Source organism: Nomascus leucogenys, chromosome 19, assembly GCF_006542625.1.
Source record: "Nomascus leucogenys isolate Asia chromosome 19, Asia_NLE_v1, whole genome shotgun sequence".
Classification (NCBI taxonomy): Eukaryota; Metazoa; Chordata; class Mammalia; order Primates; family Hylobatidae; genus Nomascus; species Nomascus leucogenys.
The window spans coordinates 17,188,219-17,212,899 of record NC_044399.1 but is presented as its reverse complement, the minus strand read 5'-3'; the positions used below and the strand labels follow the sequence as shown (position 1 = coordinate 17,212,899).

Sequence of the window (24,681 nt, the reverse complement as noted above, 5' to 3'; positions counted from 1 at the left end):
GAATATTAAATACTACTTCAGTATAGCTTTTTGAGGGAAGAGAAATTCACATTTTCTCGTTTCCTTCAGATTGCCTAGAACTAGTCCTGTGGAGTTGGCCAGGGCACATATTTTCTCTGGCAACTTCCAGTTCTAAGGTTCAACATTCCTATCCTGTTTCTAATGATTCCTTTCGTAGGTTGACTACACATACACAAATGAATAGTAGTGAAGATTGCCACCTAGTGCAGTGATGCTTATGATGGCACACATAAACACACATTTATATATAGGACTGTGATGTTAACTGTATTCCTTCTGAGGGTTATGGTAAAAAAAAAAAAAAAAAAGAAACAGCAATAAGGTAGACTCTTGATTTTATCAACTGCAGTCCTCTAAGTATTTGAAGTATATTAGGATCATTTTGTAAAGCTTTTAATTAAATATATTATTAACAGGGGGCAGCCATGCCTAAAAAAAAAAAAAAAGTCCAGCACTGATTCGATTATTGGAAACCCCTAAGCAAGATAAAGAGGGCTTTTAACTAACCCCATAAATAATCTTTAATATCACGATTACTACAGTTAGAATTTAGTTTTTATTATTTCATTTCTTTGGTCGGAAACAAACCTGGTTTAAAGAATGATTAACCATGGTTAGTTCTGAAAGAGGAAAATTATGTGAAATGTGCATTTTATTAGAAAGAACATCATAATATTTTAAGAACGCAATTAACCCCAAATCTCTGTTTCCAACATCAATTGTTTTCCATTCCTTATCACATGTTCTTTGCACCAGCTGTTCCTCGGAAGTGATATTAAGATGCAGTGGTTAAGGCTGCAAAAGCATAAAACATTCCAAAAAAGGAAATAATGCAATAGCTTCTAAGATATTAAAGTACAACTACACTGATAGAACAGATAGTTCTTGCATGAGGTCATAATCAACGTGATGAGGTTATTTGAAAATGACTCAGCATTAAGTAAAATTTAAAAATACCACACCAGCTGGGCATGGTAGCTCATGCCTGTAATCCTCGCACTTTGGGAGGCCGAGGCAGCCGGATCACCTGAGGCCAGAAGTTTGAGACCAGCCTGGCAAAATGGTGAGACCCCATTTCTATAAAAATAAATAAATAAAAATTAAAAATACTACACCAAGAACCATGTATAATTTCATCTTGCTTTTTATTTTTTTTACTATGGTAAAATTTTAAATTTTTTTGATGTGGGATTTGGTGAGTTCCCACTCAAATCTTTTATAATGAATAATTATATTGATGTCAACCTGTTCATACAATCAACATATATATATCAAAAGAAGTCTAACATCTTCATAATTTTTTAAGAATTAGCTGTCACACAAGTCTACTTACATGAATCAATGACGTAAGAACAACATATAGCAAATAACTTTATAAACCTATTAATGCCTTAAATGTATTCAGCTTACTTATTTGAATCAACAAAGTCAGAACACATAGCAAACCACTTTATAAGCAATGGACTTCAGATAGAAAGCCTAGGATGTGGGTTTTGAATATACCGCTGATTAGGTGTATGACCTTGGGAAGACATTTAACCGATCTACAAAATGATAGGTATTAAACCAGATGCATTACAAGATTCTAATATCTGTAATCTAGTATTTAATATTTGAATCTCACGACCAACTGGTAGCATGGAATAAAAAAAATCACTCTATTTCAGAAAGTATTGCTTGGTATAATAGAAAGAAAATAAATTTCCATCTTAAAGGACTTAAGAATCCACTTCCAGTTAAAACAAAAACAAGTCCTTTGATGTAACCATATGGTGCCCATAAATCAATTTAAGTTCCTAAAACTTCCTTAAAAGCTAATAAGCTTTTATTGGTTAATTATAAAACTGAATGAGGTGAGAAAAACACAGAACCTTGTTAATTTCACTAATGAATCAAATTTAAAGAACATAAAGAGGTCAGGGGCTTAACTGATGCAAAAATACACACTTTATTAAAGCAAGTTTTGCAATTTAGTTCAGCTTTAAGAAAAACGTTAGAAAATTTACTTTGGAAAAGCAGAAAATGCTTAAATTTCCCAATTTCCATTTAGATGAGTATATATTCATATAAAGATTGGTAAATGGTGAAAACTATTTCAATGCAAGATTATATTTTAAGGGATTTACCACATAATCTCAGTAACTAATGCTGTTCTTTAAAATTATTTTTTCTATTTTATTTTCATATGAATTTAGCCTAAACGTTGAGGCATAATTCACTTTTATCAATAAATACTTATTAAATGTCTACTATTTAACAGGAATGCTTTATAGGTGCTGGAGAGACAATAATGGAAGAAGATCAAGCTCTGCATTTAAAGACCTTAGTAGGGTAAGTGAGATAAAAAGGGCTTAAGAGGTAAGAAAGCCAGCTATAGTTGTATTTAGGAAAAAAGGTCCCCCACTTAGGAATCAAGGAACGGTTCCTGAAGCAAGTGACATGTAAGCAGGGACCTCCCAACTGTGTTTCCCGTTGGTTACAACAAGGCCAGATGTTTTGGTCTATTTTGACTATGTCATATTTTTCGTTGATCCATGGCAAGGGCCACAATAGGAATATAATATATATGTGATTACTTTTAGAAATAAAAAGTGACTTTGATGGAAAGAATTCCATTACTGGAGGCCAGAATTTCAACATCAATTTATTTGGAGGTGGGGTGAGGTGGCAGTCAATGCATTATTTTCCCCACACAGAAGAGAAGACTTTGGAGTATGAAAAGCAGGTTACTTGCTAGGTCAGCATATTCATGGGAAGGGTTGTGTAAAGACTGAAGGGGTAGTGTGGGGTTGAGACGGGCGCTGAAATCTAAGCCAAGGAAGTAAGACTTCATTACTTCTGACGTTTATTTAGGGGGTTTACACTCTAGGTTACCGTGGGGGAAGGAACGACTGTAAATAAACAGCTACAATCCCTTAAGGTAATTACTATAACAGAACTATATCCGAAATACAAGGTTAACACGGTAAGGGAACACCCAACTGTGCCTATGGGGACCAGGGAGGGCTCGCCCGGCACGGCTTTGAGCGAGGCGTGGGAATTATCCCCATCGCATGCCCGGGGTAAGCACAACGGGACCCAGTAACTTCGGCCAAGCGCGAGCGGCCGGAGAACGTGCAGCTTTCCCGGGGCGGGGTAACGCAGAGCCCGCGCGAGTGGAGAACAGGGGCCAGGTTGCGGCCAGGCGGCTCGGCACGGACTTCCTACTTTATTCAAAGGGAATCATTGAAGGCGTTTTCGGAGGAGCAGCGAACAAAGAGTTCGTCCCTAAGTCAGATGGTCAAAGGAACCAGTGGGAGGACCCGGGCGGCGCCGTCTCTCCACGTCCCGCGGGACTTACCCGGACAACCCTCCTTCTTTGGCTCTGGAAGAAGCCCCTTCGTCATTTACCAGTTTGGCCTGAATCCTAACTACTGTGCCTCCAAATTTCTGAATTTTCTCTAAAGAAAAAAAAAAAGAAAAGTCCTCTTTCTTTACCCAAGCAAAGACTAGCGCCCCGGGCTCAGCCGCCAGGCCCAGGCGCAACAGGAAACGTTTCGAATCCGGCGCCGGGCCCGCGCGGCTCCACCTCTTCCGGGAAGTGACTGACCCTTTTCCCCCAGTGGGGCCCGCTCGGCCTTCCCTTGCCGGCTCCCAGCCGGCCCAGCGGACGCATGGGTAGACCCGCTGCGGGGGGCGCTCAGTTATCTTTCCCTTTTACTTAGGCAAATCACTCGCCTCCCCCGCGTCCTGTCACTGCGGAACCACCCGCTAAGGGGCACTTCCGGCCTCTCAGACTCCGGCGGCACGAAACCCCGCAACTGCGCAGGCGCGGGCGGAGCCCGAAGGGAGGGAGGGCGGGGCGCAGGCGCGGTTAGGCCCGCGGTGGGCGCCGGGGCTCCCGGGATTCTACCTTCTCCTGCGGCCGGCGCGCGGTTCCCAGCCGGCCAGCGGCGGTCAGCCGAGGTCGAGACGCCCGCAGGGTGGCCTTAGCGGCCGGTCGTACCACGGCAGCCCCGCCGATCAGATTCCTTTGGGAGACTTCGACTTGTTGGCGGTAGGGTGAAGGCACGCGTTGTCGCTTTCCCTTGCTCCGGGGTTCATCCTCCGCCCGCTGCCCCCTTGGCTGGCGACCCCCAGCCACCTGGGAGAGGCAGGGTCAGATGAGCTGCGGCGGTGTTCATGGTCGCCCTTGCGGGCCCGGGCAGGAGATGTTTGTTCCTTGGGCGGGTCGGGCGGCCGGCGGCACCTTCGCGCGCTCTCCGAGGCGGTACCGGTCTCCTGAGCCGCGGGAAACCTGGCGTCTGCTCGGGGCCGTTCTCTCCCAGGCGGCTGTCCCCAGACTCCCCCCGGGCTGTGGCGAATAACTGTAAAGCGGGGAGAGGTCTGGGGAAAGCTGGGGTAGGGAGTGGCTCTTAGCATGAGTCTGATGATACCTCGCAGGCGGCAACTGGTGTGTTTAAAGGGTGTATGCAAAGATCACTGAAATCGGATTTGTCATTAAAGCCCGGTTTTACGAAAATGCAAACTGTATCATCTAGAAAAATTAACATGTGTTCAAAGGTTTATTGATGGCATTTCTCTGCCCTCATTTCTTACGGAAATGAACCGGAGAAGAATCCCAATTGGGAATTGCGGAAAACAGGACTCTAGGGTAGAGAAAGGGTTGTAGAACCAATAGGGTTTGAGACAATACTGTGAAAATTCTTAGAGCAATCATTTGGTGTTTAAGCCCTCGAGACAGAAGTTTTGTGAGCGCTTATTACTTTGCATATTTCACGAGTAGGAGATTAAAAGCCAGCGTTTTAAAGGCAGACTTCTCAATAATATATATTCAAAGGAAAAATGAAAAACCCAAATTTCCTGACTTTTATATGGTTGCTGTGTGATCTTTTAACATGTACAATAGTATATACAGTGGCATGCAGTTTGTTCCATGGGTGTGTGGGTAGAGGGAACATATTAGAACTTCTGTTTAGATTTACTTTATTTCATTCGATTTCTACGTGAAACATAGAGTATTAATTTTATATTGGAATGTGTATTTCAAATTTCTTTTGCTTAATGGGTGCAAGTACAAAACGTTTGGAGACCGCTAGTATATTGCCTAAAAACGTGTATTTACATCACAAAGAGCCAGAATTGTGTGACTCTGAGCAGGTTGGTACCACCTCTTTAAGTTTCAGTTCTTCTTATGTAAGTTGGAAGAAATAATACAGTTATCAGTGCATCCTCTGTATCCGTGGATTCAGTCATGGGACTGAAAATATTTCAGATGAAAAAAAAGTGGATGGTTGCACAGACTTTTTTGTTCTTGTCATTATTACCTAAACAGTACCGTAAACAACTATTCACATAGCATTTACATTGTATTAGGTTATATAGGTAATCTAGAGATAACCTTTAAGTACGTGGGGAGGTTATACGCAAATATGACACCATTTCATATAAGGGACTTGAGCATCTGTGGACTTTGGTATCTGAGTGAGAGAGAGGGGCTGTCATTTTGGAACCAATTCTTAGGGATTGACTGTACCTAGCTGACAGGATTCTTAAATATGTGGTGGAGACAGAGAGGAAGAGAAAGTTATGTAGTTATATATCGACATCTATCTACAATCCGTATAAAGCACTTAGTATTGAGCCTGGCAAAAAGTACACAGGTCATGTTAAAGATATTACAGTGAAAAACAAGTTTTATTCCCCAAAGGTTTATTTTACTGAATCTGTAGAATTTTATGTAAAACCTACCTAAATCTTGACTGTCATTTTTAGACCAAAGTTAGGAAAACTAATTAAAGCTGTACTTGGCTTACTTTTAGGAATTAGTAAGTAACTCAGAATTTTACCGTGATAGCTTGCATTATATTTAAGACAATTAAATGCCAGAGTTCTTTATACACAACCATAAGTCCAGCTGACTGAGGGTCAAGTGTAGTTGCTTAGGTTAATGTTAGCATTTTTGATTCACTATTTAAATAAGTTACATCTTTTCTCTCTGAGCATGCTTTTCTTGGTCACCAAATTCAAACTACTTCCAGTAGCTTTCTTAGCTCCACCCACAAATCTTTCTCTATTGCAGAGTATACTTTACTACTGACTGGCCTCTATCTCAAATACCTTAGGAGCACTTCAAACTCTGTTGTCTTTCTTTCTTTTTTTTTTTTCCTCTTTTTATTTTTTTGTTTGAGACAGAGTTTCACTCTTGTCGCCCAGGTTAGAGTGCAGTGGCACAATCCTGCCTCCCAGGTTCAAGCGATTCTCCTGCCTCAGCCTCCTAAGTAGCTGGGATTACAGGCATGCACCACCACACCTGGCTAATTTTGTATTTTTAGTAGAGATGGGGTTTCACCACGTTGGGCTGGCTGGTCTTGAGCTCCTTACCTCAAGTGATCCACCCATCTCGGCCTCCCAAAGTGCTGGGATGACAAGGTGTGAGCCACTGAGCCCCACCCAAACTCAGTGTTTTCAAATAAAATAAATATTTCATTCTCCCTTCTTGCCAAACCTGTTCCATCAACTTATAATGGCATTTAGTATTAAGTGTGAAGATGAAACACAAAATGAAATTTTATAAAGCACACCCAAAGTTTTGATTGACTTTAATAGTAACATTAGAGAATCTTTTTTTTTTTTTTGAGACAGCTGTTCACTTTTGTTGCCCAGGCTGGAGGGCAGAGACACCATTTCGGCTCACTGCAACTCTGCCTCTCAGGTTCAAGTGATTCTCCTGCCTCAACCTCCTGAGTAGCTGGGATTACAGGCATGCGCCACCAAGCCCAGCTAATTTTTTTTGTATTTTTAGTAGCAATGGGGTTTCACCATGTTGGCCAGGCTGGTCTCGAACTGCTGACCTCAGGTGATCTGCCTGCCTTGGCCTCCCAAATTACTGAGATTACAGGCATGAGCCACTGCGCCCAGCCAATAATAGAATGTTTTTTTTTAAGTTTAATGAAGGATAGACAAGATGAAGGACAGATTAATAGCCAATTTCACTCTCTATGAATAATTAACTGTCAAACTTCAGTTTATGCCAGTAGGAACCTGGGCGTTAAAGAGGTTTAACTGGGTTTTGACAAACCTGGATTTGGATCTGAGCTCTGCTATGTTAGAGCTATAGAAGCCTTTGTATGTTAGAACTAAGTTGTAGCTACATAAATTCAAGTCATTTACTTGTGACTCAGTCTCTCCATTTGTAAAAATAAGGGCAATATTTATCTCATAAAGATGTTGAGGATCAAAGGAAATAGAAAGTGTTCATCTCGAAACCTAAGTATGTAGTTATTCAACAAATGTTAATTCTACTCACCCATTTGTACTCACCAATTCTACTAATTCAGTCTTTTAAATCTCTTGTTTTATCTTTTCCCTTTGTCCATGATATTACCACTGCTTTTGTTTAGCAACTTATCTCTTCTGCTACTATTCTTACTTTCTGTTTCATCTATCTTCTATACTGAGCCACAGGATGTTTTCAGAACAGAAATCTAAGTGTTCAGATTTTGTTAACTGAAATGCTGTGCTTTATACTTCCCAGTTTTGCTGATCCTGAAATTTTAGATGGATGGACTTAATGAATAAGTCTCATATAATTTCATGATATATTCCAAGCAGTGTACTTAATTAAGCACATTCAAAATGAAGTTGTTTACCGTGGAATAAATGTCTGTTGGGTAGGCAGAGTAGAATTGAGGATGTGGTAAACACAGTCCAGGGCAGATTCAGAAGTAGTAGTAATTTGCCCTTTTAAAAAAATGATAACACTGTTTTTTATTAAATTCTAATTCTGTTATGTGTGTCACTACTCTTAGTTCCTAATTTGGTATTAATGGGAAATATGAATTATTAGATACTTAATAAAATTTAGAATTCTGTTAAAATGCATCATCTCTATCAAATTTCCTATGCATCTACATGCTATAATGAACTCTTGGTTATTAATTTTTTTTTTTTTCTTTTTTGAGACAGAGTCTCGCTCTGTCGCCCAGGCTGGAGTGCAGTGGCGCAGTCTCGGCTCACTGCAACCTCCACCTTCCGGGTTCAAGCCATTCTTCTGCCTCAGCCTCCCGAGTAGCTGGGACTACAGTCGCATGCCACCATGCCTGACTAATTTTTGTATTTTTGGTAGAGACGGGGTTTCACCATATTGGCCAGACTGGTCTCGAACTCCTGACCTCATGATCTGCCTGCCTTGGCCTCCCAAAGTGCTGGGATTACAGACGTGAGCCACCGCGCCCGGCCATTAATTTTTCTTCTTGAACTTATTATTTTATTGATAATCTTCATTGTTCCTGCTTGTATCCTGTAAGGGAGAAATGAGGTGTTGTTTAATTCTGTTTTTTTTTTAAATTATAAATAAGTAAAGAAATATTAAAAACTATGACGAGCTTTATGGATAAATTGAAAATCCCAGAGGAGGCTTTTTTCTCCTTTTTTTATTCCAGCATAATTAAAATATTTTTCTTTGCGTCTGTAAATATGTCTCTTTAGCCTTTTGGAAACAATTTTACTATTTTAATCTGTATCTGATGCTCTAGACATTCAAATCTGTGTTTGAAAATCCATCATCATTAAATTACAAAGTGATTCCTATTTTAAAAGGTAGGATCCTTCAGTGTCTGTTAGATGCAAGTTACCGTGGCAACCTAATAGCAAACTGCAAATCCCAGGTCATGCTCAGCAAATAAAAAACATGCTCAGCAAATGAAAAACATCGTCATCATGTAGTGTTTGGGTGTACTGTCTTCTGTATAGAATCTCACATTCTTTGTGAGAAGCGCATCACATTTTCCCTAGTGTATTATCCGTTAGCTTATGTCTGAGTGCCTGCTAACTGCATGATCATGTGTTAGGCATTAATAAAGACAGTTTCTAAAAGGGCATTAAATGTTGGGGACACCAAAAAGTAATGCTTTCTCTTTGCTCTTCTATAATAAATAAATTACTGCTCAGTAACTGAGAAGGGAATAGAGGGTGGTTATCAGAGAAGAAAGTGTTAGAAAAACAACGGCCTGGTAGTATCTCAGGGAATTTAAATTAATAATAAACTGAAGCTGATCTATGTTGATTCTTATTAAATATTTTGAAAAATATGTTTGATTTTGAATTTTTGATTTTAATAACAGTTTCAAAACATTAAATAATTTGTAAAAATGAAGCTGAATATTACGTAGATGTAACTGTAATGGTAATATTGTCTTAAAAGGCATTTGTTTAGGTTAAATATCCTTCTTTGGATGGTAAGTAATGTACCCTTTAAATGGTATTCGACTGTAATGGTAATATTGTCTTAAAAGGCATTTGTTTAGGTTAAATATCCGTCTTTGGATGGTAAGTAATGTACCCTTTAAATGGTATTCGACTTCATAATATATAAGGTTCCTCATTGCCTTCAGGATAGGATAAAGTCCCAGTTAGTTTCCATGGTTTACATAACAATCCAACTCTAATGTGCTTGTGAATCACCTTAAGTCTTGTTAAAGTGAAGATTCTGATTCACTTGCTCTAGGGTGGGGCCTGAGATTCTGGATATCCCATATGTGGGTATCTTCCCAGGAGATGTAGATCTTGCTTGCCGGTCCTTGGACCACACTTTAAATATGAGGAGTCTACAAGTCCTTTTGTGGTCTGTTTCTTCCCTACTGCTCTAACTTTATTGCTTGCTAGCTGTGCCTTTTAATTTATGACACTGTATCATGGACTTGCTTTTAGTATCCCCCTGTAGCTGCACTTTGCAAAATGTGGTGCAGGAATCCATGAGATTCTTGCAAGGGATCTACAAGGCCAAAACTGTTTTAAATATGTTTTAATGATAATAGTAAGATGTTATTTGCCCTATTCACTCTCATTCACTTATGAGTGTATAGTGGAGTTTTCCAGAGGTTACATGATTTGTGAGATGTCATTGCTGTGACTGATGGAATATATACTGTGTGTCCCTTGTTTTAGAAGTTGCTGAGTTTTGGCCAGCTGTGGTGACTCACACCTATAATCCTAGCACTTTGGGAGGCAGATCACTTGAGGTCAGAAGTTCGAGATCAGCCTGGCCAACATGGCAAAACCCCATGTCTGCTAAAAATAAAAAATGAGCTGGGCATGGTGGCGCGCACCTTAATCCCAGCTACGTGGGAGGCTGAGGCAAGAGAATTGCTTGAACCCAGGAGGTGGAGGTTGCAGTGAGCTACGATCGTGTCACTGCACTCTAGCCTGGGAGACAGAGCAAGACTCTGTCTCAAAAAGAAAAAGAAAAAAAGTTGTTTAGTTTTAATTTCTAATATAATGAATATTGATAGACATAAGCAAAAGCTCTTTGAAGTCCTTTGTAAAAGAGATTACAACCTTTGAGAACTGCTTTCCTCCATATTGGACTGCAGACACAGAGACTTAGATCTGGAACTTAAATCAGAGCTATTTCCTTAGCCACAGCAACTGCTAGGCTAGGGTGACAGTTTCAGTTTCCCATATGGTCTCCAGTGACATTGCAGTGGGAGTGGTCTTCTCACCTCTGGGCAATGGGAAAAGTCCTGACTTTCTACTAGGCCTCCTTTGACACTAGCCAACTAGGAGAAGGAGTAACACCCTATTACTTCCTGTGTGGGTGGAAATCTAGGCTCTCTAGGTGGTCTCCACTGACACCATTATCATGGCTCTCTTCTTGTCTACTTAGCCTTCTTTGACTCTACCCCAGTTAGGGTGTTGAGATGCCACTGTGTAGCCTCACTAGGGTGGAAGTCCAGACTACCCACTTGGATTTTGCTTGCGTGGGCAGGGGAGCCAGGTATATACATGGTACGGAGAGGGTTGCTATGGTCTAATATTTGAGGGATTTTAAGTACATTGAGCCTAGAACTGTTCCTCATATTCTTTTTTTTTTTTTGAAAGAAAGAAATTTATTTTAGCAACTGGTATTCTTCCATATTACCAACACTGAGTTTTGTGACCTTTCAGGGTGGGGAATAAATGATATGTCTCCAGATGGTGAGACTGTCAAATTCCGTTGGCTATGGTCATGATACCTGATGGAAGGTAATTAGTAATTTCTGTTTATCCTTGTGTAATCATCTCATCATGTTCTTTGCCCATTTTTCTACTTGAACCACTGAACACTTTGTACAAATACTTTGTATTTAATAACGTATATATATATATATATATATATATATATATATATATATAGTCTTCTGATAACTTTGGGGTTGGTTTTCTCCTGGTTCTCTAGTTCTTTTATTTTTTTTATTTTTTTTTTTTATTATTGTACTTTAGGTTTTAGGGTACATGTGCACAATGTGCAGGTTTGTTACATATGTATCCATGTGCCATGTTGGTGTGCTGCACCCATTAACTCGTCATTTAGCATTAGGTATCTCTCCTAATGCTGTCCCTCCCCGCTCCCCCCACCCCACAACAGTCCCCGGAATGTGATGTTCCCCTTCCGGTGTCCATGAGTTCTCATTGTTCAGTTTCCACCTATGAGTGAGAACATGCGGTGTTTGGTTTTTTGTCCTTGCGATAGTTTACTGAGAATGATGTTTTCCAGTTTCATCCATGTCCCTACAAAGGACATGAACTCATCATTTTTTATGGCTGCATAGTATTCCATGGTGTATATGTGCCACATTTTCTTAATCCAGTCTATCGTTTTTGGACATTTGGGTTGGGTCCAAGTCTTTGCTATTGTGAATAGTGCCGCAATAAACATATGTGTGCATGTGTCTTTATAGCAGCATGATTTATAGTCCTTTGGGTATATACCCAGTAATGGGATGGCTGGGTCAAATGGTATTTCTAGTTCTAGATCCCTGAGGAATCACCACACTGACTTCCACAATGGTTGAACTAGTTTACAGTCCCACCAACAGTGTAAAAGTGTTCCTATTTCTCCACATCCTCTCCAGCACCTGTTGTTTCCTGACTTTTTAAGGATGGCCATTCTAACTGGTGTGAGATGGTATCTCACTGTGGTTTTGATTTGCATTTCTCTGATGGCCAGTGATGATGAGCATTTTTTCATGTGTTTTTTGGCTGCATAAATGTCTGCTTTTGAGAAGTGTCTGTTCACGTCCTTCGCCCACTTTTTGATGGGGTTGTTTGTTTTTTTCTTGTAAATTTGCTTGAGTTCATTGTAGATTCTGGATATTAGCCCTTTGTCAGATGAGTAGGTTGCAAAAATTTTCTCCCATTCTGTAGGTTGCCTGTTCACTCTGATGGTGGTTTCTTTTGCTGTGCAGAAGCTCTTTAGTTTAATTAGATCCCATTTGTCAATTTTGGCTTTTGTTGCCATTGCTTTTGGTGTTTTAGACATGAAGTCCTTGCCCACGCCTATGTCCTGAATGGTACTGCCTAGGTTTTCTTCTAGGATTTTAATGGTTTTAGGTCTAACATGTAAGTCTTTAATCCATCTTGAATTAATTTTTGTATAAGGTGTAGGGAAGGGATCCAGTTTCGGCTTTCTACATATGGCTAGCCAGTTTTCCCAGCACCATTTATTAAATAGGGAATCCTTTCCCCATTTCTTGTTTTTGTCAGGTTTGTCAAAGATCAGATAGTTGTAGATATGCGGCATCATTTCTGAGGGCTCTGTTCTGTTCCATTGATCTATGTCTCTGTTGTGGTACCAGTACCATGCTGTTTTGGTTACTGTAGCCTTGTAGTATAGTTTGAAGTCAGGTAGCATGATGCCTCCAGCTTTGTTCTTTTGGCTTAGGATTGACTTGGCGATGTAGGCTCTTTTTTGGTTCCATATGAACTTTAAAGTAGTTTTTTCCAATTCTGTGAAGAAAGTCATTGGTAGCTTGATGGAGATGGCATTGAATCTATAAATTACCTTGGGCAGTATGGCCATTTTCATGATATCGATTCTTCCAACCCATGAGCATGGAATGTTCTTCCATTTGTTTGTATCCTCTTTTATTTCATTGAGCAGTGCTTTGTAGTTCTCCTTGAAGAGGTCCTTCACATCCCTTGTAAGTTGGATTCCTAGGTATTTTATTCTCTTTGAAGCAATTATGAATGGGAGTTCACTCATGATTTGGCTTTCTGTTTGTCTGTGATTGGTGTACAAGAATGCTTGTGATTTTTGTACATTGATTTTGTATCCTGAGACTTTGCTAAAGTTGCTAATCAGCTTAAGGAGATTTTGGGCTGAGACGATGGGGTTTTCTAGATATACAATCATGTCATCTGCAGACAGGGACAATTTGACTTCCTCTTTTCCTAATTGAATACCCTTTATTTCCTTCTCCTGCCTGATTGCCCTGGCCAGAACTTCCAGCACTATGTTGAATAGGAGTGGTGAGAGAGGGCATTCCTGTCTTGTGCCAGTTTTCAAAGGGAATGCTTCCAGTTTTTGCCCATTCAGTATGATATTGGCTGTGGGTTTGTCATAGAAAGTTCTTACGATTTTGAGATACGTCCCATCAATACCTAATTTATTGAGAGATTTTAGCATGAAGAGTTGTTGAATTTTGTCAAAGGCCTTTTCTGCATCTATTGAGATAATGATGTGGTTTTTGTCTTTGGTTCTGTTTATATGCTGGATTACATTTATTGATTTGCGTATGTTGAACCAGCCTTGCATCCCAGGGATGAAGCCCACTTGATCATGGTGTATAAGCTTTTTGATGTGCTGCTGGATTCGGTTTGCCGGTATTTTATTGAGGATTTTTGTATCAATGTTCGTCAAGGATATTGGTCTGAAATTCTCTCTTTTTATTATGTCTCTGCCAGGCTTTGGTATCAGGACAATGCTGGCCTCATAAAATGTGTTAGGGAGGATTCCCTCTTTTTCTATTGATTGGAATAGTTTCAGAAGGAATGGTACCAGTTCCTCCTTGTACCTCTGGTAGAATTCGGCTGTGAATCCATCAGGTCCTGAACTCTTTTTGGTTGGTAAGCTATTGATTATTGCCACAATTTCAGAGCCTGTTATTGGTCTATTCAGAAATTCAACTTCTTCCTGGTTTAGTCTTGGGAGGGTGTATTTGCCGAGGAATTTATCCATTTCTTCTAGATTTTCTAGTTTATTTGCATAGAGGTGTTTGTAGTGTTCTCTGATGGTAGGTTGTATTTCTGTGGGATTGGTGGTGATATCCCCTTTTTCATTTTTTATTGCATCTATTTGATTCTTCTCTCTTTTCCTCTTTATTAGTCTTGCCAGTGGTCTATCAATTTTGTTGATGTTTTCAAAAAACCAGCTCCTGGATTCATTAATTTTTTGAAGGGTTTTTTGTGTCTCTATTTCCTTCAGTTCTGCTCTGATTTTAGTTATTTCTAGCCTTCTGCTAGCTTTTGAATGTGGTTGCTCTTGCTTTTCTAGTTCTTTTAATTGTGATGTTAGGGTGTCAATTTTGGATCTTTCCTGCTTTCTCTTGTGGGCATTTAGTGTTATAAATTTCCCTCTACACACTGCTTTGAATGTGTCCCAGAGATTCTGGTATGTTGTGTCTTTGTTCTCGTTGGTTTCAAAGAACATCTTTATTTCTGCCTTCATTTCATTATGTACCCAGTAGTCATTCAGGAGCAGGTTGTTCAGTTTCCATGTAGTTGAGCGGTTTTGAGTGAGTTTCTTTATCCTGAGTTCTAGTTTGATTGCACTGTGGTCTGAGAGACAGTTTGTTATAATTTCTGTTCTTTTACATTTGCTGAGGAGAGCTTTACTTCCAACTATGTGGTCAATTTTGGAATAGGTGTGGTGTGGTGCTGAAAAAAATGTATATTCTGTTGATTTGGGGTGGAGAGTTCTGTAGATGTCTATTAGGTCCACTTTGTGCAGAGCTGGGTTCAGTTCCTGGATATCCTTGTTAACTTTCTGTCTCGTTGATCTGTCTAATGTTGACAATGGGATGTTAAAATCTCCCATTATTATTGTGTGGGAGTTTAAGTCCCTTTGTAGGTCACTCAGGACTTGCTTTATGAATCTGGGTGCTCCTGTGTTGGGTGCATATATATTTAGAATAGTTAGCTCTTCTTGTTGAATTGATCCCTTTACCATTATGTAATGGCCTTCTTTGTCTCTTTTGATCTTTGTTGGTTTAAAGTCTATTTTATCAGAGACTAGGATTGCAACCCCTGCCTTTTTTGTTTTCCATTTGCTTGATAGATCTTCCTCCATCCCTTTATTTTGAGTCTATGTGTGTCTCTGCACGTGAGATGGGTTTCCTGAATACAGCACACTGATGGGTCTTGACTCCTTATCCAGTTTGCCAGTCTGTGTCTTTTAGTTGGAGCATTTAGCCCATTTACATTTAAAGTTAATATTGTTATGTGTGAATCTGATCCTGTCATTATGATGTTAGTTGGTTATTTTGCTCGTTAGTTGATGCAGTTTCTTCCTAGCCTCGATGGTCTTTACAATTTGGCATGTTTTTGCAGTGGCTGGTACCGGTTGTTCCTTTCCATGTTTAGTGCTTCCTTCAGGAGCTCTTTTAGGGCAGGCCTGGTGGTGACAAAATCACTCAGCGTTTGTTTGTCTGTAAAGTATTTTATTTCTTCTTCACTTATGAAGCTTAGTTTGGCTGGATATGGAATTCTGGGTTGAAAATTTTTTTTGTTTAAGAATGTTGAATATTGGCCCCCACTCTCTTCTGGCTTGTAGAGTTTCTGCCGAGAGATCAGCTGTTAGTCTGATGGGCTTCCCTTTGTGGATAACCCGACCTTTCTCTCTGGCTGCCCTTAACATTTTTTCCTTCATTTCAACTTTGGTGAATCTGACAATTATGTGTCTTGAAGTTGCTCTTCTCGAGGAGTATCTTTGTGGCGTTCTCTGTATTTCCTGAATCTGAATGTTGGCCTGCTTTGCTAGATTGGGGAAGTTCTCCTGGATAATATCTTGCAGAGTGTTTTCCAACTTGGTTCCATTCTCCCTGTCATTTTCAGGTACACCAGTCAGACGTAGGTTTGGTCTTTTCACATAGTCCCAAATTTCTTGGAGGCTTTGTTCGTTTCTTTTTATTCTTTTTTCTCTAAACTTCTCTTCTCGCTTCATTTCATTTATTTCATCTTCCATCAGCGATACCTTTTCTTCCAGTTGATTGCATCAGCTACCGAGGCTTCTGCAATCTTCATGTAGTTCTTGATACTTGGCTTTCAGCTCTATCAGCTCCTTTAAGCTCTTCTGTCCATTGGTTATTCTAGTTATCCATTCGTCTAGTTTTTTTTCAAAGTTTTTAACTTCTTTGCTATTTTGAATTTCCTCCCGTAGCTCAGAGTAGTTTGATCGTCTGAAGCCTTCTTCTCTCAACTCGTCAAAGTCATTCTCCGTCCAGCTTTGTTCCGCTGCTGGTGAGGAACTGCGTTCCTTTGGAGGAGGAGAGGTGCTCTGCTTTTCAGAGTTTCCAGTTTTTCTGCTCTGTTTTTTCCTCATCTTTGTGGTTTTATCTACTTTTGGTCTTTGATGATGGTGATGTACAGATGGGTTTTTGGTGTGGATGTCCTTTCTGTTTGTTAGTTTTCCTTCTACCAGACAGGACCCTCAGCTGCAGGTCTGTTGGAGTTTGCTAGAGGTCCACTCCAGACCCTGTTTGGCTGAGTGTCAGCAGCGGTGGCTGCAGAACAGCGGATTTTCGTGAGACCACAAATTCAGCTGTCTGATAGTTCCTCTGGAAGTTTTGTCTCAGAGGAGTACCCGGCCGAGTGAGGTGTCAGTCTGTCCCTACTGGGGGGTGCCTCCCAGTTAGGCTGCTCAGGGGTCAGGGACCCACTTTAGGAGGCAGTCTGTCCGTTCTCAGATCTCCAGCTGCGTGCTGGGAGAACCACTACTCTCTTCAAAGCTGTCAGTCAGACAGGGACATTTAAGTCTGCAGAGATTCCTGCTGAATTTTTGTTTGTCTGTGCCCTGCCCCCAGAGGTGGAGCCTACAGAGGCAGGCAGGCCTCCTTGAGCTGTGGTGGGCTCCACCCAGTTTAAGCTTCCTGGCTGCTTTGTTTACCTAAGCAAGCCTGGGCAATGGCAGGCGCCCCTCCGCCAGCCTCGCTGCCGCCTTGCAGTTTGATCTCAGACTGCCGTGCTAGCAATCAGCGAGACTCCGTGGGCATAGGACCCTCTGAGCCAGGTGCGGGACACAATCTCCTGGTGTGCCGTTTTCCAGGCCCGTTGGAAAAGCACAGTATTAGGGTGGGACTGACACGATTTTCCAGGTGCAGTCTGTTACCCCTTTCTTTGACTAGGAAAGGGAACTCCCTGACCCCTTGTGCTTCCCAAGTGAGGCAATGCCTCGCCCTGCTTTGGCTCGCGCACAGTGCGCTGCACCAACTGTCCTGCACCCTCTGTTTGGCACTCCCTAGTGAGATGAACCTGGTGCCTCAAACGGAAATGCAGAAATCACCCGTCTTCTGTGTCGCTCAGGCTAGGAGCTGTAGACCGGAGCTGTTCCTATTCGGCCGTCTTGGCTCCACCCCCCATATTCTTATATCTTAGAAATTTTTGATTATGTTAGAGCTTTTGTCTCCTTTTAGCAAACAATTAAATTAGATACCTGTCTTTTTAGGTCTTAAGTGTACTCTAAAGAAAAAAATGAAAGCAGCAGTCAAAGAGGTCATAAAGTTTAATTTTAATCATAAACTATCAGCTTTGACTGGAGATCCAGTATTCATATGTTTAGCAAAATCATGTGTAATTTAAAGATGTTAATTTTCTAGGTTTAAATTTTGTAGTAAATTGGCAAAAAATAGACAATCAACCTGGACTTTTATTTTAGGGAAGAGTTAAAGGAAACCACTGGTGCTAAGCAATGTGCTTCAAAATATGATTCTTTGGGAAAACAATTTAAAAATTAAAAGTTTTATCTGATTACTTTATAACTTGTGAAAATTGTGGATTGCTTTGGAATAATTTCAGGAGTCACCATGCCATCTCTATGAATATATTTAGAAAACTGGAAACCACAATTTCACAAAATCTTTTACCTTTTGTGAGTTTAGTAGTCACAACATTTAGGTAGGCTTATACTGATAAAATCTTGGCTATGAATACCTCTGAAGTAAAATCAACTAGTATAGAATATGCAGATGTTAAAGCAACACAAACTTACTATCTTACACTTCTGTGGATTAGAAGTCCAACACAGATCTCACTGGGCTAAAATCCAAATGTCAGTAGGGCTATGTTCTGTTTTAGAGGCTCTAGGGGAAAATCTGTTTCCTTGCCTTTTCCAGCATTTTTTGACTCATGTCCCTCTTCCTTGGTGCAAGATGCACGACTAGTTTACTTTAATTTTTAAGGTAAAAATGGATGGACATAGTACCTAAAGTTTAATTAGCTTTGTTAGATTTATTTTGTTAAGTTTAATATATATGGAACTTGATTTACTTCATTGTTACTATAAATATTTGTTCAGACCTGATGGCCAAAAGAAAGGAAGAAAATTTTTCCTCTCCTAAAAATGCCAAAAGGCCAAGACAAGAAGAATTGGAGGATTTTGATAAAGATGGTGACGAAGACGAATGTAAAGGTACTACTTTGGTAAGTGAAAAATTACAAAATTATGCTTTTTGATATGTTTTTCTTGTCACATTCATGATATCACATTCTGTGATAACTTAAAATCAAGAAAAAGTAATATGATTTTTTAAAAGTTGAGGTAAAATCTGTTCTGGCTAATTTTGAAGCTTGTGTTAATTATTAGAAAAATTAATAGAGAAAATAATCAAAGAACTGAATGTATAGAAACGTGAATAAAATTGACAAACTTTTAGTAAGACCAAGAAATGCAAAAAGAGAAAAGACACAAATTACCAATATTGGGAATAAAATAGGGGCTATTCACAGACCCTGCAGACATCCAAAGGGTAAGGAAATACAGTTAGCAACTCTACATACATAAATTTGACAACTTAGGTGAAGTGGACCAATCCTCAAAAAGGAAAAATTACCACAAGTCACCCAGTATGAAATAGATCATTTGAATAGCCCTACAACTACTAAGGAGATTTAATTCATATTTTTAAATTCCTAAAAAAGAAATCTACAGGCCCAGTTGGTTTCACTGGAGAATTGTACCAAACATTTAAAGAATTAACATGAATCTACACAGTCTTTTCCAAAAATCATAAGACAACACTTTTCAATGTATTATCTTGATACCAAAACCAGACAAAGAGGGACCCCCAAAAAAACAAACTGTAAAACCAGTGTACCTAATAGATATGGTTGCAGAAATACTGAACAAAATATTTGCAAGGAGAATTCAGCAGTGTAGTTGTTCCTTGGTATTCAAGCAGGATTGGTTCACAGGACTCTGGTTCAGACCAAAATCCACTGATGCTGAAGTCCCTTATAATCTGCCCTGTGTATTCACATCTGCAGAACCCACAGATAGGAAAAGCCAACTATATGTAAAAAGAATTATACGTCATGATTAATGGGTTTATTTTAGGTATACAAGCCTGATTCGGAATCCAAAAATCAATCATTGTGATTTACCATGTTACAGGCTAAAGAAGAAAAATCATATGATTATATCACTCAGTGCAGCAAAAGTGTTTGATAAAATTCAACACCTGTTCATGACTAAAACTTTCAGAAAAATAAGAATAGACTGGAACTTCCTAAACATGTTAAAGAGCACCCACAAAAAAACTGGCAGCTAACATTATACTTAATGGTAAAACATTGGATACTTTTCCCCAAAGATCAGGAAGAAGACAAAGGTGTTTGCTTTTAACACTTATTCAACATAGCGCTGGAAAATCTAGCAGTGCAAATAAATCAAGGAAGGGAAACAGAAGGTATAGAGTTTGGAAAAGAAAAACATACACAAAACTGTCTCTGTTTGCAGATTATGTAGATAATCCATTTGTTCATTATCTACATAAAAAATCTCAAGGAATCTACAAAAAACTCTTAAAATGAATAAATACATTCAGCAAAGTTATAGGATAAGGAAATGCTTTACTTTTATATACTGGCGTTGGACACATGGACATTAAAATTCAAAATACCATTTTCAGTCACTCAAAAAAAATGAACCACTTTGGGGCATTGCAGATTAAAACAACATTGAGATACCAACACACCTGATAAAATGGCAACAGTTCAAATCACTGAGAGCACCAAATGCTGACAAGGATGTGGAGCAACAGGAACTCTCATTCATTGCTGGTGAGAATGTCCAGCCACTTTGGAACACAATTTGCAAGTTTCTTACAAAACCAAACATCCTCTTACCATACAGTCCAGCAATTGAACTCCTTAGTATTTACCCAACGGAGTTGAAAACTTAAGTCCACATGAAAACCTGTGCATTCATTTTTATAGCAGCTTTATTCATAATTGCCAAAACTTGGAGGCAACCAAAATGTCCTTCAGTAGATAAATGGATAAATAAACTCTGGTATATCCAGACAATGCACTATTAGTATTAAGCTATTAAGCCATGAAAAGACATAGAGGGACCTTAAACGTATATTACTAAGTGACAGAAGCCAGCCAGAAAAGGCTATATGCTGTATGATTCCAACTATATGACATTCTGAAAAAGGCATAACTATGGAGAGAGTTAAAAATCAGTGGTTGGTTGCTAGGGGTTGAGGAAAGGGAGGGATTAATAGGCGGAGCACCAGATTTTTAGCGCAGTAAAAATAACTGTACAATACTAAAATGGTGGAAACATGTCATTATAAATTTGTTCAAATCTATAGAATGTACAATAATATCAAGAGTGAACCCTAGTACAGACTGTGGACTTGGGTTGATAATGATGTGTTAGTGTGGGTTCATCAGCTGTAACACATGTACCATGCTGATGGTGGATGTTGATAATGAGGGAGACTATGCATGTGTGGGGGTAGGGGGTATATAGGATATTTTTGTATCTTCCTCTCAATTTTGCTGTGAACCTAAAACTACTCTTAAAAAATTAAGTATTAAAAAATGAAATACTTAGGTCTAAAGCTAACAAAATATGTACAGGACTAATATGGTAAAAATTATATAGTGCTGATGAAGGGAATCAAAGAATACCTGAATAAATGGAGACACATACTTATTCATGGATTAGACAACTCAATATAGAAATTGTCAATTCTCCCCCAAAATGATATGTAAATTTAAATGCAGTTCTATTAAAACCTCAGCAAGATATTTTGTAGTGTATATTTTATTCTAAAATTTAGGTGAAAAGGCAAAGGAACTAGTAAATACATCTTGGTACATCCATACCATAAAATATAGCTTAACAATAAAAAGGAGTGAACCACTGATACAGGCAACAACAGAGAATTAGGCAGAGTGAAAAAAGCCAGTCCCAAGAGGCTACATTTTGTCTGTTTCCATTTATTTAACATTTTAGAAAGGGCAAAGTTAATAGAAATGAACAGATTGGTGGGTCAGGGGTTAAGGTGGGATGTGGATGTGACTATAAAAAGGCAACATGTGGGATCCTGGTGATGATGGAAATATTCTGTATTTTGACTATGTCAATGTCAGTATCTTGGTTGTGATATTGTACTTTAGCTCTGCAAGATGTTACAATGGGCGGAAACTAAGTAAAGAGTACACAGGATCTCATTAAGGATTGCACGTGAATCTGTTATTATTTAAAAATAAAAATATTTTAAAAATTCTTCAACCATGATTTCCAGTATTCTACACATACAAGGATGTAAATGTTTTCTACTGTTTAATAAGACGTATGTCCAGAAGAAGAGAGCCAGGGAGTTTTTAAAGAAATCTTTAAAATACCTAGAGACTTGAAAATGGTCTTCAAAAAAATTAGAAGGGCTGATAAAATAAGGCTGATTTGTTCTGGTACTTAGAAACTACAAAATGCAAGTGACTACCCATTTGCCAAACTCTTTGTTAAACCATTTGTAAACCTTATCTAACTTAATGCCGACATAATATTTACAGTATAGGAAATATTCCTGTTTTACAGACTCGGAAACTGTATATTCTTTATACATTGCCAAAAGTCACACAGTTGCCATAATAAGTGACAAAGTCACAAGAAGAGCAGACTTTACTTTTTAAGAGCATGTACTCTGCTCTTTGAATTGAAATAGTGAATGTCAGATAGTGAATTCAGTGTTGAATGCATGGCTGGATCGTCATCTTTCAGAGGTATTCTAAATAAAGTACATAGGAAGTTTTGCTATGCCAATTGGGATAGCAGTTCTCAACAAAGGGGATTCTTCTCTCTCCCTTTTGCGCCCCCCCCAGGGACTTAGCAATGTCTGGACATATATTTGGTTGTCACAACTTAGGGGCAGGTATGTGTTGCCGGCATCTAGTGGGTAGAGACTGGGGATGCCGCTAAACCTATAATGCACAAGACAGACTCCCCTACTAACAAAAAATTATCAGACCCAAAATGTCATTGCCAATATTAAAAAACCTGGTGATACACTTTTAAATCCTTTAAAGATTTTGGAATGAGTACTGACTCATAGAAGGTTCCCATTTAATTTCATCTTATTCATTGAAGTTACCATTATTCACTTTCTGTAAATTTTTTCACTGGTGATGGTGCTAGTCTTTCTGATGCCAACAATCCTTGAATGGTTATAATGAGTGAATTAGATTGACCATTTTCTCCCATTGTTTTTTATTAATAGACTGCAGCAGAAGTTGGAATAATTGAGAGTATTCACCTAAAAAACTTCATGTGTCATTCAATGCTTGGACCTTTTAAGTTTGGTTCTAATGTCAACTTTGTTGTTGGCAACAATGGAAGTAAGTGTTTTTTCCCTCCTCGTTTGACTTTGAGCAGTACTTTGAGATTAGAGTACATTAACTTTTTGAAATAGGTGACTATTAGTGCTAATAAGTATTTTTTCTATAGATGTATAACTTGTGGTTATGAATATTCTTGGTATTTGCTGCCAGTGTACACTTAAAGAAAATATTGAGTTAACTCTAGGTACATCACTTAAGCAATAGGGATAAACATTTCCTGCTTATGTTTTTAATCTATTTATCTTGGAATCTGTACCATAGAAGGGTAGACAAGTGATCCTCATTGCAATTGAGGCAGCCTTGTGTCTCACCTTACTAAACATTGTAAGAGCACAAATGAAGTGACTTGGCAATCCAAACATAAAAGTAATTCTCACCAGGTGGCCAATGAATGCTTTAAGAGGAGGTGGTATTTGTGCCAGTTCTTGAATGAAAATTATTGATTCTGTAGGTCTCATTGGCAAGAAGAAGCTGAGATGTTCCAGGCAAAGATTGCTCATCAGCTAAGGTTTGGAGGAGTAGAGGTAGATGTGTATAGGAACTGGTGAATAACCTTATATAGTTTATTGTATGGTAGACGTTGGAGAGAGGCAGAAGCTAACTGTGGAGAGTCATGCTCTAGGCAGTATTGTTGAGGATCTTGAATGTCATGTTAAAGAGTTTGGAGTTTTATTTTGAAGACAGTGGGGAACCAATTAGAGTTTTGTTTGTTGTTTGGTGGTTTGGGTTTTTTTGTTTGTTTGTTTGTTTGTTTGTTTTTGAGACAGAGTCTCCCTCAGTTGCCCAGGTTGGGGTGCAGTGGTGCGATCTCGGCTCAATGCAACCTCTGCCTCCCAGGTTCAAGCGATTCTCCTGTCTCAGCTTTGTGAATAACTAGGATTAGCGTGCCTACACGCCCAGCTAATTTTTGTATTTTCAGTAGAGATGGGGTTTCACCATGTTGGCCAGGCTGATCTCAAACTCCTGAGCTCAAGTGATCCGCCCGCCTCGGCTTCGCAGAGTGCTGGGATTAACAGGTGTGAGCCACTGCACCCGGCCACAATTAAAGTTTTTGAGTAAAGGAATGGCATGGCCACAATTTGGGAAACAAACTGACCATATTGTGGACAATGGATTAGAAGGGGAAAAATACAGGAGGCAGAAAGTTTCTGGGCAGTTCTGTGGTAGGCCCGCCAAGAATGAGGTGTTGGCTGCTGGGCTGAGAAGGTACACAGGGAGAGGAGGCTTGCCAGAGTCTACCAACTGGTGACAATGCTAGAATAGGAAGCTAGGTTATGTGTAGCTCTGCAGTCCCTTTTGTTGTTTTTCTTACTTTATCGTTCAGTCAAGAAGAAAGTGTCTCTAGGAGAAACAGATGGACAAGGGGATCACTGTTTTAGAGGAGGTCACATGGGACAAGAAATAAATACTGATGGGTTCTGAAGTTAGGTCTTTTAACTTTTTAAACAATGATTTTTATTAATAAAACCTAATAGAAGAGGAAATAATGCAAATAGTGGAGACAGTGCATTTGTTAATGAAGAAAAGAGAGTTAGAATAGGAACTTTAAAGGCATTCCAGGAAATAAATTGGGTTAATAAGGGGTGTGCATTAGTTACTTTGTGTTACTTTGTGGAAGATAATGGGCTAATAATAGTTGATTGGATTGGTTGAATGGAGTTCAGAAAATGGTTACCATATTCTGTGTGTGTGTGTGTGTGTGTGTGTGTGTGTGTGTGTGTGTGTGTAAAGAGAAAGGATCTCTCTCCCTGTCACCCAGGCTGGACTGCACTGGTGTGATCATAGCTCACTGCAGCCATGAACTCCTGGGCTCAAGTTATCCTCTCGCCTCACCTTTGAAAGTAGCTAGGACCACAGGCACATGCCACTATGCCTTCTTAATTTATTTATTTATTTTTTTGAGACAGAGTCTTGCTTTATTGCCCAGGCTGGAATGCAGTGGTGCTATCTTGGCTCACTGCAACCTCCACCTCCCAGGTTCAAGTAATCCTCCCACCTTAGCCTCCCAAGTTG

The 24,681-nt window shown here is 39.4% G+C and overlaps 2 protein-coding genes across 5 annotated transcripts in view; one reads left to right on the top strand and one right to left on the bottom strand.

Moving 5' to 3' along the window:
- GEN1 (GEN1 Holliday junction 5' flap endonuclease) overlaps window positions 1–3,771 on the bottom strand; it is a 31,397-nt gene extending 27,626 nt beyond the window's left edge. The window contains exon 1 of one of the 3 annotated variants that reach the window (XM_003275956.4): window positions 3,739–3,771. The gene's annotated coding sequence lies outside the window, so the exon portion shown is untranslated. Of the gene's footprint in view, window positions 1–3,361; window positions 3,569–3,738 lie in introns of those variants that run through there. The other 2 variants (XM_003275955.4, XM_012497760.2) reach the window with 2 other exon arrangements.
- Window positions 3,772–3,852: 81 nt separating this feature from the next.
- The window catches only part of SMC6 (structural maintenance of chromosomes 6), a 97,550-nt gene continuing 76,721 nt past the window's right edge, over window positions 3,853–24,681 (top strand). Inside the window, exons 1-3 of one of the 2 annotated variants that reach the window (XM_003275952.3) lie at window positions 3,853–4,057; window positions 18,332–18,456; window positions 22,548–22,665. In XM_003275952.3, the coding sequence (XP_003276000.1) occupies window positions 18,337–18,456; window positions 22,548–22,665 (238 nt within the window). In that variant the 5' untranslated portion in view covers window positions 3,853–4,057; window positions 18,332–18,336. Of the gene's footprint in view, window positions 4,058–10,977; window positions 11,026–18,331; window positions 18,457–22,547; window positions 22,666–24,681 lie in introns of those variants that run through there. The other variant, XM_030799869.1, reaches the window with a different exon arrangement.